This window comes from Cannabis sativa, chromosome 1 (genome assembly GCF_029168945.1).
Source record: "Cannabis sativa cultivar Pink pepper isolate KNU-18-1 chromosome 1, ASM2916894v1, whole genome shotgun sequence".
In the NCBI taxonomy this organism is placed as follows: domain Eukaryota; kingdom Viridiplantae; phylum Streptophyta; class Magnoliopsida; order Rosales; family Cannabaceae; genus Cannabis; species Cannabis sativa.
The window spans coordinates 45,496,877-45,511,033 of NC_083601.1; the positions used below are offsets into that span (position 1 = coordinate 45,496,877).

Consider the following 14,157-nt stretch of genomic DNA (forward strand, 5'->3'; position numbering starts at 1 on the left):
CTCAAGCAGAAGAATATGATGCGAGACCTCCCAGCAATTAAGGAGATCAACACAGTCTGTGAAGGATGCATGCTCGGGAAACAACATCGACAACCTTTTCCATCTGGCAAAGCTTGGAGAGCCAAAAAGCCACTGGAGCTAGTCCATACTGACGTCTGCGGGGCAATGCGCACTCCATCAAATGACCAAAACAGGTACTTCATTCTCTTCATTGATGACTTTACTAGAATGACATGGGTTTATTTTATGCAACAAAAGTCGCAAGTCTTCGATATTTTCAAAAAGTTCAAATCCCGTGTCGAAAGACAAAGCGGTCACTACATCAAGACAATTAGAAGTGATAGAGGCAAAGAATACACTTCTAATGAATTCAACAAGTTCTGTGAAGATGAAGGGATGGAGCACCAACTCACTGTTGGATACGCACCAGAACAGAATGGTGTATCTGAAAGGAAAAACAAGACTGTTATGGAGGCAGCAAGAGCCATCGCTAGAGAAAGGTCTCCCAAAACGATTTTGGGCAAGAGGCGGAAGCACTGCGGTCTACTTGCTCAACCGATGTCCAACCAAAGCCGTGCAGAATAAGACGCCGATCGAAGCATGGAGCGGACGTAAGCCATCCACGCAAAGCATCTCAAAGTCTTCTACCGCATATGCTACTGATCACATTCCAAAAGAGAAAAGAGGCAAGCTTGATGAGAAGGCAGAGAAAGGAATCTTCTTAGGCTATAGTACTCAATCAAAAGGTTATCGAGTCTATAGCTTAGAAACAAATAAGCTAATAATCAGTCGAGACGTAAATTTTGACGAAGATGCTGCATACAACTGGGAGACACAAGAAGTTGAAAGAAAGACAGTCAATATTCCTCTACCGCCAAGACAAGAAACTGATCAAAATGAAGTTCTTACTCAACCAAGAACACAAGAACCTGCACAAGTCATAGAATCTCCGCCAGACTCACCAGTAAGGCGAACAAGACCACTATCAGAAATCTACGAGACATGCAACTTAGTACTTATGGAGCCAGAAAGCTTTGAAGCAGCTCATAAACAAGAAGTATGGAGAAAAGCTATGAATGAAGAGATAAAGATGATTATGAAGAATGAGACTTGGGAGCTTGTAGATCGTCCACAAGACAAAGATACTATAGGAGTCAAGTGGGTCTACAAGACAAAGCTCAACGCAGATGGCTCTATCCAAAAGCACAAAGCAAGATTAGTTGCGAAAGGATACTCACAACAATACGGAGTCGACTACAACGAAACATTTGCTCCAGTTGCACGCCTCGACACTATTAGGGCTTTAATAGCTCTAGCTGCACAAAAGAAATGGAAGATTTTTCAACTCGATGTGAAGTCAGCATTCCTAAATGGTTATCTTGAAGAAGAAATTTATGTGGAGCAACCTCAAGGGTTCGTGGTACAAGGACAAGAAGATAAAGTCCTCAAATTGAAAAAGGCTTTATATGGCCTAAAGCAAGCTCCACGAGCCTGGTATAGCAGAATTGACAACTACTTTACCGAGCAAGGATTCAGGAGGAGCAAGAGTGAGCCAACTCTTTACATCAAAACTCAAGGTACGAATGATACACTAATTGTCTCTTTATACGTTGATGATCTCATCTACACAGGCAATAATGAGAAGATGATAAAGAAGTTTAAAGAAGACATGATGAAAAATTTTGAGATGACCGACCTGGGATTAATGCACTACTTTCTCGGGATCGAAATAACTCAAAAAGAAGATGGGATCTTCATCTCACAAAAGAAGTATACAGAGACACTATTGAAGAAATTCAAAATGGAGGGATGCAAGACTGTATCAACTCCATTAGACAATAACAAAGCTCTCGAAGGAAGATGGCTCACCGAAAGCTGATGAATCAAAATTTCGAAGTCTAATTGGCAGCCTTCTATATCTAACTGCTACAAGACCAGACATAATGTACGCAGTTAGTCTCCTATCAAGATTCATGCATGATCCAAGTCAAGTTCACTACGGAGCAGCCAAGCGAATCCTCAGATACTTGCAAGGAACAAAATTCTATGGAATATGGTACGGAGTTACAAGTGACTCAAAACTTGTTGGCTACACAGATAGTGACTGGGCAGGATCCATGGACGACATGAAGAGCACGTCAGGATATGCCTTCACACTTGGATCAGGAATATTTTCATGGGCATCAAAGAAGCAAGCAACTGTTGCACAATCATCAGCTGAAGCAGAGTACATTGCAGCAGCAATGACTACAAGCCAAGCTATATGGCTCAAAAGAATACTTGAAGACATGGGAGAATTACAAGAAGAAGCTACAAAGATATATTGCGATAGCAAATCGGTATAAGAATGGCGAAAAATCCAGTATTTCATAGTAGAACTAAACATATAAGCATCAAGTACCATTTCATCAGGGAAGCAGAAGCAAACAAAGAAATCGAGCTCAAGCACTGCAAGACTGAAGAGCAGGTAGCAGACATATTCACAAAGGCACTACCAAGAGGCAAGTTCGAGCTACTACGAAACATGATTGGAGTTACAGAAATGTGTACCAAGGAGGAGTATTAGAAATTGATACACATTTCTACAATACTAAATTAAGTCTAGAATTTTCTACACATTTGTAGAAAAACATACTCTAAACTTTTAGATAATTGTAGAGTAATTTAGAATTTTCTAGACATGTAGAAATCCAATAGAACATAGGCATTTCTAGAAAACTTTAGTCTAGAAGTTTCTAGTTATGCATGTTTAAGAAATATGTAGAAATGTATGGATAAAATCCTTGAACTAGAAAGATCTAGAAGAAATAATTCTAGCCATAAAGTGTAAGGGGTGAGCAACTATAAATACCCCATCAAACTTCCAAATTGTAACTAAGCTTGAGTAGCCAAAGTAAGTCTTTTACTACTAGCCTACTACCTTGTCTCCTCTCTTACTACACACATAAAAATTAAAACACTACATAACTCTTCCTTATCCCACCAATCATCCAACTTATCAACATCATCAAACTATTAACTACATATCCACCTATTCTAAACAAAACCAATACAAATTTATTCTCAAACCATCACAAGTTGATGCCTCTTGTAATTATATGAATTAGCATGGAATACTAAGTAGTTGTTATCATAAAATATATTTTTTTTTCTAAGCAGGTGAAAAGAAGGAGTGGAAAGCACTTTTCATTCTTATTATATATAGAGATAGAGATATGTACGACGATTATTACGACTAGTACTTTCTTTACTTTTCAAAAGACGAAAACGATAGTTTGACTTTGAAAGAGACAATAATGACTGAGTCTGAGAAATGGAAGCGCACAGCTCTGCTTGTCATTGATATGCAGGTATTGATTTACTTTCTTTTTTTTTTGTTTTTTTTGGATTTTTGAAGAGGGTGTTGTTTTATGTTTTGAATATCTGGTTTCACAGAATGATTGCATACGTGAAGATGGTCCTGTGCGAGTAAATGGAGGCAAAGCCATACTCCCCAATGTTATTGAGGCAGTTCAAGTAGCTAGGCAGCGCGGCATTCTCATAATTTGGGTACGTACCCAATTCCTTTGTTTTTCTTTTTCCTAACTTTAATAAATTACTTCACTTTTAATAACCCAGAACCTGTTTTCGTGTAACTCTGTATATTTGTGTCTACTGTTACTTAAAAGTTGGTTATAAATATGACAAGTATAATTATGTCATTTATGTTAAAATATACTATTTTTTTTGTATAGGTTGTTCGTGAGCATGACCCGAAAGGTAGAGATGTTGAACTATTTCGCCGGCATCTTTATGGTGATGGTAAATTGGGTCCAGTTATTAAGGGCAGTTTAGGTGCAGAATTGGTTGAAGGGCTGGTGATTAAAGAAGAAGACTATAAGCTGGTGAAGACCCGTTTCAGTGCTTTCTTTAATACTCATCTTCATTCAGTTCTTCAGGGTGCAGGGATTGATAGTTTAGTTATTACTGGTATATATGTCAAATACTCAATACACTAAACTTAGCTTTGAGTTGTTTCTTTTCTTTTTTTAAGATTTTGGGTTGTGATTTTGTGAGTTACCATTTTTAGGTGTTCAGACTCCCGACTGCATAAGACAGACAGTTTTTGATGCTGTGGCGCTGGATTACCCGTCTCTTAAAGTTATTGTCGATGCTACGGCTGCTGCTACACCTGAGATACACACAGGTATGAGCTTGAAGAATATACCTTTCATAAATAGTTGATTTATTATATGCCTAAGAACAAAATGTTAGATAAATTAATAATATACTCAATATCTATTTGTATATAACATATAACACAATAATAGTATATGATAATTGAGTATGTGTACCTGATTGATCCATAGCAATTATTTCAATTTGATCGGCAGTTACTCCAATTTGATAGTGCAATACTATCAACTAAGTCTTCCTCCCTAGATCTCTAAATCAGAAGCAGTTTATTTTATCTGATTATCAAAATGTATACAATTATGATGAGATAATATGTATTTATAGAGTTATGGAGGGGACTTAGCTACAAAACCCTAGTTGGGCTGGGCCTGCTCATCAAAGGCTTCAGTCAATTAGAATAGCCCACACTTCTGCTTCACCTAGACTTTACACACAGATGCTAAGTCCATTAACAATTGATCACCAACAACATGGGCTAACACAGCAAAGAACTATCCAATCAACCCAAGTTTTAATATAACCAATAAAATATAGTGTAAGCCCAAATAAAAGTCTAACACAAAATTGCTTAATATCAACTTTATTTGCCTTGCCATTATATAGTTGGATGTGTTCATGTTCAGGGTTACATAGAAAAAAGTAGACAAGTTTTACAAGTTACACCCATCACCCATGCCTGCATTAAGTTTTCAAGTTCAAATCTCTTAGTCTGATGATTAACTTGATTTGCTAAATTAGTCCTGATATTTTGTTTGGAAAAAGGTTATAGGAATGCCCAATTTCTCACACATACTAACACACCATGATTGATATGGAAATTTCTCTCTTTTTATTCCCTGAACCAGCCAACATACTTGATATGAAGAATGTTGCAGTGACTACACCAACCTTGAAAGAATGGTCTGAGCATGATGCTTGACGGTCTAGGGATCAACTTGGGATTCAGCTCCCTCGGCCTCGGCGACACGCAATAAAATAAATTATCATATGTATGCCTGTTCCTTTACCCTATGTTTGGAAGTTGAATTTTAGTGGGGAAAGAAAAATGTAAGAAAAAAAAAGTGAAAAATAAAAAAAAAAATTCTCTCGTTTGGTGTAGAATGAAAAATTGTATGAAAAATAGCTTGATTCAACTTCCAAATGTAACCTTAAAAAAGTGTGTGCTGGTTTTCTATTATGTCCCTCTACTTATGTTGTGATGTTCTTTTGTAGAAGATGTTGTAATGTAACCAAAAAATAAAGTGGTCATCGCCCAGTGGCTGTAACAAGATATGCATAAATTCTCTTCAATTCCATTTTCACGCATAAATTAGCATCCTCCTACATGTCAATAGTGCTATTAGTGCACTTAAGTATTGAGTTCCATATAATTTAATGTAATAATTTTTAAGGATTATTGCTTGCCAATTGCAAGGTGACATATCAAGAAGTGCTAGGCACCACTAATACTTAATAACAATACTCTTTTTTTTTTTTACCGTAATAATTAAAATCACTAGAATAAAGTTATAATTCTTCAACCAACACATCTAACTAATATACTTTTTCCTTGGTAATAAATGTCACTAGAGATAATGAATTTGAAAAAACCTTACTAATTGAAAGTCCACATGTATGAGCCTAATTAATTCCTAGCACTAGAGTTAAAGTCTCAACTTGTAATATTGAAATATTACCTGAAACATTTCAGAAACAACTCCCAAGAATAAAATATTAGAAAAGTCATCTTTTAGCTAAATAATTAAACTAAATTGATAATTAGACACTCAACTCAAAAAACTACAAAAGTACTAAGTACAACTCAAACCTTACAAAATTTAGAGAAATACCTAACCAACGGTGTTACTCTTTGTTTGGCTAGGAACAACTCACTAGAAACCTAAACAAAATGTAAAAGAAAAAACTCAACAGACATAGTAACACCGATGCAAAGTCCATAATCTTAAAACGAAGCCTAAGCACACAAATATGATATTAATGAAAAAAAAAAATGAAAACCCTATCTATCTTTTACTAAAATAGAAATAAAATAAATGTTTGTCAAAACATGCCATTTACAAGTAATTTATATCAAATTTATTCTTCTTTAATGTATATCCTTTTTTTTTCCTTAACATAATTAATAATGTATATGTTAAAAAAATAATTAAACTAAAAATAAATCAATAATCGAAAAACCAATATCAAAACTTTCAAATTATATTTTAAAATTACAAACGTGACACTTACATCAATGGATTAACATTCAACATAGACCAATTTTAAAATCATTTAAAATCACATAGTGCTTGTAATTGAAATCAAAATGGTCCATGTTGACTGTATACATCATCTGTCAAAACTCCTAAATTGTTAAAAAGTAATCTTGTTTCTATTCAGGTTAACGACAATTCTATATTCTAAATTTCTAATGGAGTTTTTATAAATATATTAGAATTTGGGCAAAAATTTATAATTTTAGTGTTACACAAAATTTTTTACAAAAATATTTTTTTTTATAAAACAACATAAAACAGCCGCAAAATAATAAAACATAACAATTAAAAATAACAGTAGAATAATTAAAAAATAACCGTAGAACAACAGTAAAAACTTAACACAATACACAGAATAAAACTTATACATTATTTTTTTAAAAAAATTCCTTCCCCCAGTAAAAAAAAAAAGGATAAGTTGAAAAATATCCTGACATAAGGAGAGTATCTTGAAGTGACATGGGTAAAATTGGTATAATGTTTAAAGAAAAAGGTAAAAATGATAGAATTTAAAAAAGAGAGTAAAAATGAAAGAGGATAATATAAAAAAAGTAGAGAGTGTAATTTCTAAAAAAAAAAAAAAAAAAAACGGGAGTAAAAATCCCATTCTAATCAAGTCAAATATTTATAGGCCCATTTTGTTCGTTAGGGCCTCATTATTACATCATTTGCTTAGTATTCCATAAAGAACGACGACTACAAATGCAATAGCGTGGCGGTGCCGGTAGCTTTACTTTGGAAAGCAATGGCTGAGAAATGGAACCACACAGCTCTTCTTGTCATTGATATGCAGGTTTTGCTCTTTTCTTCTCTCCCTCTTTTTCGATTATTCAACACAGTGTTGTTTCATGTTTTAAATCTGGTTTCACAGACTGATTTCATACACGAAGATGGTCATGTGCGAGTAAATGGAGGCAAAGCCATAGTCCCCAATGTCATTGCGGCAGTTCAAGTGGCTCGGCAGCGCGGAATTCTCGTAATTTGGGTACCCAATTCCTTTGTTTTTCTTTTTCCTACTGAATTTTGATTAATTCACTTTAAAAATCGAGAACCTATTTTCTTGTATTTTGTGTGTGTATATAATGTATTTGTAAGTAAAAAAAAGACTGTTTAATGTTTATTGTATTTTAAGGGTTTTGTTTGGGCTAAAATATTGGTAAGGTTGTTCGTGAGCATGACCCAAAAGGTAGAGATGTTGAACTATTTCGCCGCCATCTCTATCATGATGGTAAATTGGGTCCAACTGTTAAGGGCAGTTTGGGTGCAGAATTGGTTGAAGGGCTGGTCATTAAAGAAGGGGACTATAAGTTGGTGAAGACCCGTTTCAGTGCTTTCTTCAATACCCATCTTCACTCAGTTCTTCAGGGTGCAGGGATTGATAGTTTAGTTATTACTGGTATGTCCAATACTCAATACAGAAAACTTGCTTGGGTTGTTTTATTCATGTTTTGGGTAATAGATTGCTCTTGAGTTGAAGGGTTGTGATTTTGTGAGTTACCATCTTTAGGTGTTCAGACTCCCAACTGCATAAGACAGACAGTTTTTGATGCTGTGGCGCTGGATTACCCTTCTGTTAAAGTTATTGTCGATGCTACGGCTGCTGCTACACCTGAGGTACACGCAGGTATGAGCTTTCTGACGTTGGAGATTAGTCATTCATTGCGCTTTGTTATGCTCTTTGATTGTAGTAAAGTGAACATGGTGGTGGTCTTCATATCATCTGATATATTGATTTTTATGTTCTTGAGGTTGCTTTGAGTAGAATATGTTGAAGGTGTCTTGCAATTTTATATAGTGAAACTAGTAAACTACAAATGGAAATAGCCCTTCTTACTACTTTCTCTGTTTTCTGAAAAGGGTTTGTAATGAAAACTAGGAAAGCAAATTGTTATGTTTCTAATATTGGTTTACTTGGAAACTAGTTTTGGGAATCTCTTACATCTGATTATAACTATTTCCTAGGATTAGTTTCTATGCCTAAAAGAAAAAGAAAACCAGACAAGAAAATATAGTAGAACAAAATTGCAGAAAATCAACTTCATTTGCCTTGCCATTATAGACTTGGATGTGTCCATTTTCAGGGTAACACAGAAACAAAGTTTACCAGTGTTACAAGTTACACACCCATCACCCATGCCTGCATTAAGTTTTGAAGTTCAAATCTCTTAAGACTCATAATTAACATGGCTTGCTAATTTCGTCCTAATTTATTGTTTGAAATAAAGTTATAGGAATGCCCATTAGGGGTAACTCAATTGTGAAATATGCTGTACTTTTCTCACAGATACTAATACTCCATGATTGATATGGAAATCTCTCTTTTTTTTTTCCCTGAACCAGCTAACATATTTGATATGAAGAATGTTGGAGTTGCTACACCAACCTTGAAAGAATGGTCTGAGCATGATGCTTGATGGTCTATGGATCAACTTGGGATTCAGCTCACTCGGCCTCGGTGACAAATAAATGGTTATACCTATATATCATCTTCTCTATATATATGTATGTATGTTCCTGTAAAGAAGTGTGTGCTAGTTTTGTGTTATCTCTCTACTTATGTTGTAATGTTCATTTACAGATAAGCTTGTAATGTAAAGAAAAAAAAAGTGTATGCACAAATTGTCTTTTGAATTCAAATTTCTTTAAATACAATTTTGACATCATTTAGCAGTTGTAATGTCTCGGTAAATATGTACAGGGAATGGAAGCTAGTATTTTTAAAATTAAATTCTTACTAAAATATTAATTGGATATATCATTTTTGTACAAGCTAGTATCATACTTAAAAAAAAATACATTTAGGGCCTGTAATTAAAAACTTTGAGAAAGTGATGCATTTTCTAAAACTCGACTTATGTATTCAAAATAATTTTTTAGTCAATTTTTTTCTCATGATTATGTAGTTTATAATTATAGTTATTTCAAATTAAAATTTTAAGAATTTTAAAAAAATTTAACACACTGAAAACAGGGTTTATATTATACGTGTGACTATTTTATTTTATACGCGTGTGAAGTATATTGTTTGAACACTGCATTCTATATTGTAAATTATTCTGAATTTTTCAAAGTTTTGTAGGATACCTTAAATAACTATAATATATACGAATATGAAAAAATAAATGGATTAAAAAAAAAAATTAGATGCCGAAACAAGTAGAGACTAGAGAGTGCATCAGTGTATTCTTTTTAAAAGAGTGCTAGAATCAACAATATATTAATTATATTTGCTAAGTTATACATTCGTCGATATGTCCGAGTGGTTAAGGAGACAGACTCGAAATCTGTTGGGCTTTGCCTGCGCAGGTTCGAATCCTGCTGTCGACGTTTCTTTTTTCATTTTTTTTTTTATTAAAGTTAAAAATAAATATGTATTTTTAATTAAAACGCTACTGGATTCGAGTCCATTCCATTTCCAACCCTTGGTTTTTATCCTAGTACTCATACATGGCGACTTCTCTTCACTCAAACCGAACATCGTTCCTTCAAATTCTTCTCGCAAAACCCAAACCCAACACCAAAAACACTCCTTTTTCAACCTACGTTCCGATACGGTGCGGTCCACGGAGTAACAGAGGACCACTCGTCAAAGGCCGAGTCCTAAGCATAGAAGCCATTCAAGCTGTCCAAACCCTCAAACGCTACCAAAGATCAGACCCCACAAATCTCCAAACCACAGTCTCCAAAACCCTCTCTCGACTCATTAAAGCTGACCTCATAGCTACCCTGAACGAGCTTCTACGCCAAGATCAGTGCGTTTTGGCTCTCCAAGCGTTCTCCACCATCCGATCGGAATACCAGCCGGAACTGTCTCTGTATGCCGCCATGGTCAAAGCCCTTTCAAGGAATGGCATGGCGGAGGATATTGACCGGTTAATCGTTGATCTAGAGGAGGCTGGAGGTGGGGTTCGGTGGGATGATAAGGGAGTGATAACACTGGTGAGAGCGGTGATTGGGTCAGGTAGTAGGGAATCAACGGTCAGGATTTACGGAATGTTGAAGAAGAGTGGATTGTTGGGGTCCAAAGATGGTGAATACATGGTTGGTTCTTTGAGTAAAGGGCTTAGAAGATTTGGTGAGGTAGCTTTGGCTGATGAGATTGATAGAGAATTTGGGAGGTTTTATAAAGGAAATGTGGTCAAACTCACTGTGTAATACTATAATTACTTGTAATATATGATCCACTTTGTGGCTGAATCTGAAAAGATTTGTCTTTTAATGATGTGATTGCCACAAATTACAAGAACACCATCAGAGCTTTGAACTTACAACAATGGCAATCATCTTATATTCCATCCTTACTCTCTCCAGGTAATCTGTTAGTGAAAAGGAAAATAGTGCAGCATCAGAGTTATGTTTATCTAAATGCAGATTTATTAAAAACTTGATAGGACTCTATATGGTGTATCTGTTAGAGATGGTGATGTTGTTGGTAACATCTTTGGTCGATGATTCAATCCTACAAGTACAAAGTGCTTTAAGACTGTTTTGTTATATTTATTAAATTATGAAATCAATTTTTCTTTTTGAAAATTAGCGTAGTACTTCATTAGGTAAAAATAACTAGACCTCGCGGTCATTACAGATCAGGTTCTCCGGGAAGGCGGAAATTGAATACAACCATACATGTTGTGGGTAAATGCTCACTTAGCCACGGGCGGCATAATTACATTGTCTACTAGTATTTATAAAATTACAACTGATAAAATAAGGAGTGGATCTCAAACAAAAGGAGACATAATTCTCAAGTGTCCAATGAGACTCCTTCCCATTGAGAGCATTAATAGCTAGTCTCGAGTTACTCTCAATAATAATAAACTTTAACCCTAATTCAAGAGCCAGAGAAATAGCTGAACAACAGGCCGCTACCTCTCCACACAAAGCATCCAAAAATTTTAACTGAGTCGTGTGGATCCGAATCACCTTACCCAGGTGGTTTCTAGCTACAACAGCTGTGCACATGCTCGCTAGTCCCACTCTAAATTATGAAATCAATTGATTTAGTGTTTTTATAGTTTTTACAGGACAGTTGAGTGTTATGCTAAATATTGTTACAATTGTACTTTTGTTCATTTTATTAGTTGCGGAAGTTTAGAGAGAAAAAGAGAGAAAGGAATACTTTGTATTGATTGAAATGGAAAGGTACAAGAATGGAGCTTATATAGTTTAAGAATATGTGGTATAAATAAATTTTTTGAGTTTTGACTGAATTTTCACTGTATAAACTAATTAAAAAACAAATATTGTACTATAATATCAATGAATACTAAAAGTATTGTACTCATTATTCAAAGTACAGAAATTGGTTTGGTAACATTCATTTCATACATCAATGTTTCCTCACTAATAAAAGAACTAACTCTAAAGATGTAACAAAACACTAAAAAAACTAAAAAAAACTAAATTAAAATTATAATCTTCTAATCATGATTGACAACTTTTATGACATCATGATCAATTGACAGCATCATTTTCCTTATAAGAGGTTCCCAATAATAACTCTGGATATCTCTATGCATCAAATTCAGCTGTTTCAAACACTTGTTGAATTCACCATTGACAAAATCTAATAAAACATCATAACTTAATGTTTTATCATTTTGATCGAGATCATAAATGCGTTTCATGAGTTCTTCTACTTTAAAAATATGATCACAAAATTTATGGACCATATTACTTATATACTCATCTCTAATTTTGTGAGGTTTAGTACCAGTATTCTTCTTTGATGATCTCTGTGTTAACCAATTCTCTTCCAACTCTAATACTAATAAAATACTATCTACTACCCTTATCTTTCCAACTAGTTTTGGTTTTATAATTGTTCTGAACATCTCAAAAACTTTAATAATTTTTTCATCATTGGCATCATCATTTGAAATTAAGGTCAAAAAATCAACCAACATGAGAGAAAGTTTGTCGGCTGCTGTTTGAGCAGCCACATGAGCTTCAAAACATTTCTTAATGTACTTTTCACCATCATTAGCACTAGTTTGGAACGAAGAGATTATTTTTGAGAGCATTTTTGAGGTTTAGAGAGAGAGAGAGAAATTTCTTTAGTTATTATTATGAGAGTATTATTATTGTGTAGAATAGAATGAAAATAATAGGTTACTATATATAGGGAATTGTTTAGTTCTCCTAACACGTACAGGAATTCGAATTGATTTAAAATTTTAAATGTTATCTTTAATCTAATAAAATATCTTTGCATATTTCACTTCATAATTATATTAAAATTATCTTAAACAAAATATCTCTCCACATAGATATATTTGTATTGATATTTTAAAAAATAAGATAGTATAAAAAAAAAAGATAAGATAGTATTTCATTCACTTTTTGAATTTCAGATATTATTTTTTTAAAAGCAATTTTAAATATTCAATTGAGCACTAGTGGAAACAAGCCCTAATCGCAGGTCTTGACTCTTTCATTCACCGTTAGATTTGAAAATAAAATAGAGTCGGTATATTTGTAAATAAAAATTAAATAATCGTCCTTCCATGAAGATATCAGTCCACCCCACCCTTAATTTCCATAAGACCTGCCTTAATAATAATAATAATAATAATAATAATAATAATAATAATAATAATAATAAAGAGTAACAAGAAATCAAAATTTTCAATTTATTTGTCCTGTTTGGGATCTGAGAGACCTTTACCACTAAATATGAGTCAATTCTTTCTATGACATTGTTGGTACTAGTATCGTTCTCGTTGTCATATCGATATTAGTGCAATTAAAAATCAAATCTTATATATATTAATAGAGTAATTTGCGACATAAATACCTAAGTTTTATGCCAACTAACAGATAAATACCTAACTCGTATTTTTGGCGGTAAAAATACCTTCCGTCACTAGTGTGGAAGGTCCGTAGGTACCTGGCCGTTATGTGCCAAGTTAGTGTCCACGTGTCACTATGTGATTAGTCCAGATCATTTAATTTTTATTTTTTATTTGTAAATCAATTTAAAAACTAAAAATAAAATAAAAATAGTTTAAAATCAAAATAAAATAATAAATATTTAATATTTATATTTTAATTAAATTAAAATAAACTAAATCATTAATTAAAATCCAAAACCTAAAACTAACAAATTAACACAAAAAGAAAATTGAAAGGTCATCCCCTTCATCGTCCTTCTCTTCTTCCTGCCCTTCTTCTTTTTACTGAAAATTGTACAAGCGAGGGAGAACACCGTGGGAGATCAAAGAAGGTGAAACAGAGTACAATGATCAAAATTTTGTACATTAATATCCCCAAAGCTACTGTTAGTTCCAAAATTTTGGATATCAGCGTACAATGATCAAAAGTTTCTTTTTGGTTCTAATCTAGCTAAGTTGTAAATGATAAACAAAATAGTATTTTTTGAGATTAATAAATTGAGTTTACCGTGGATAACTGAATATTTCAGTTGATGTTTGATTTTATTTTTTTTCATTTGAGAATAATGAGAAGAAGAGGAGGAAGAAGGATAAAGCCTCGGTCACGTGGGTGTGTTGCTCGAAGAAGCTGTAACAATGGCGGAGGCACCATCGAAGGTTGATGGGAGCAACCCTATTTCACCACAGTGCCCAGAAAGAGATGGAGAGAACCTCCTACTCATCGACGCCTTCTTCCTCCTCACCATCGAAGCAGATCCAGATCTAGGTTTTCAAGGGTTGCGAACCTCCATTTGGCTCTGAGAAGATAGAAGTCGAGAAAGAGATGGAGAGAG

General features: G+C 34.0%; 4 protein-coding genes and 1 non-coding gene across 6 annotated transcripts; all 5 read left to right on the forward strand.

Annotated features, from left to right (window-relative positions):
- Positions 1 to 1,943: 1,943 nt before the first annotated feature.
- On the forward strand, positions 1,944 to 2,345 carry LOC133034782 (secreted RxLR effector protein 161-like). Its single transcript, XM_061110173.1, has one exon. The coding sequence runs from the start codon at positions 1,944 to 1,946 to the stop codon at positions 2,343 to 2,345; it is 402 nt and encodes a 133-aa protein (XP_060966156.1).
- Positions 2,346 to 3,146: 801 nt separating this feature from the next.
- On the forward strand, positions 3,147 to 5,424 carry LOC115707820 (probable inactive nicotinamidase At3g16190). The gene is made up of 5 exons (XM_030635895.2): positions 3,147 to 3,350; positions 3,436 to 3,549; positions 3,735 to 3,969; positions 4,070 to 4,186; positions 5,022 to 5,424. Exons 1-5 carry the CDS (start codon positions 3,297 to 3,299, stop codon positions 5,093 to 5,095), a joined length of 594 nt encoding a protein of 197 aa, XP_030491755.2. The 5' UTR covers positions 3,147 to 3,296; the 3' UTR covers positions 5,096 to 5,424.
- A 1,640-nt stretch (positions 5,425 to 7,064) lies between these two features.
- On the forward strand, positions 7,065 to 9,101 carry LOC115707821 (probable inactive nicotinamidase At3g16190). 2 transcript variants are annotated; one of them, XM_030635896.2, is made up of 5 exons: positions 7,066 to 7,224; positions 7,303 to 7,416; positions 7,593 to 7,827; positions 7,939 to 8,055; positions 8,772 to 9,101. In XM_030635896.2, the coding sequence occupies exons 1-5, from the start codon at positions 7,177 to 7,179 to the stop codon at positions 8,843 to 8,845; spliced, it is 588 nt and encodes a 195-aa protein (XP_030491756.1). In that variant the 5' UTR covers positions 7,066 to 7,176; the 3' UTR covers positions 8,846 to 9,101. The 2 variants fall into 2 exon arrangements, with proteins under 2 accessions (XP_060973309.1, XP_030491756.1); XM_061117326.1 differs by having other exon boundaries at positions 7,065 to 7,224; positions 7,939 to 9,101.
- Positions 9,102 to 9,676: 575 nt separating this feature from the next.
- On the forward strand, positions 9,677 to 9,758 carry TRNAS-CGA (transfer RNA serine (anticodon CGA)). Its single transcript has one exon. It is a non-coding gene; the product is annotated as a tRNA-Ser (tRNA).
- LOC115707822 (protein THYLAKOID ASSEMBLY 8, chloroplastic) lies at positions 9,716 to 10,816 on the forward strand. The gene has a single exon (XM_030635899.2). It carries the CDS (start codon positions 9,879 to 9,881, stop codon positions 10,584 to 10,586), a length of 708 nt encoding a protein of 235 aa, XP_030491759.2. The 5' UTR covers positions 9,716 to 9,878; the 3' UTR covers positions 10,587 to 10,816.
- Positions 10,817 to 14,157: the final 3,341 nt, after the last annotated feature.

What these genes read in the sequence shown, in the direction of transcription:
- LOC133034782 (XM_061110173.1), top strand. Translation starts at nt 1,944, where the DNA reads ATGTACGCAGTTAGTCTCCTATCAAGATTCATGCATGATCCAAGTCAA.
- LOC115707820 (XM_030635895.2), top strand. Translation starts at nt 3,297, where the DNA reads ATGACTGAGTCTGAGAAATGGAAGCGCACAGCTCTGCTTGTCATTGAT. An exon ending in GCGGCATTCTCATAATTTGG is followed by an intron (nt 3,550 to 3,734) that starts GTACGTACCCAA and finishes TTTTTTGTATAG; the next exon opens with GTTGTTCGTGAGCATGACCC. An exon ending in TGATAGTTTAGTTATTACTG is followed by an intron (nt 3,970 to 4,069) that starts GTATATATGTCA and finishes TACCATTTTTAG; the next exon opens with GTGTTCAGACTCCCGACTGC.
- LOC115707821 (XM_061117326.1), top strand. Translation starts at nt 7,177, where the DNA reads ATGGCTGAGAAATGGAACCACACAGCTCTTCTTGTCATTGATATGCAG. An exon ending in TTCTTGTCATTGATATGCAG is followed by an intron (nt 7,225 to 7,302) that starts GTTTTGCTCTTT and finishes CTGGTTTCACAG; the next exon opens with ACTGATTTCATACACGAAGA. An exon ending in GCGGAATTCTCGTAATTTGG is followed by an intron (nt 7,417 to 7,592) that starts GTACCCAATTCC and finishes AATATTGGTAAG; the next exon opens with GTTGTTCGTGAGCATGACCC.
- LOC115707822 (XM_030635899.2), top strand. Translation starts at nt 9,879, where the DNA reads ATGGCGACTTCTCTTCACTCAAACCGAACATCGTTCCTTCAAATTCTT.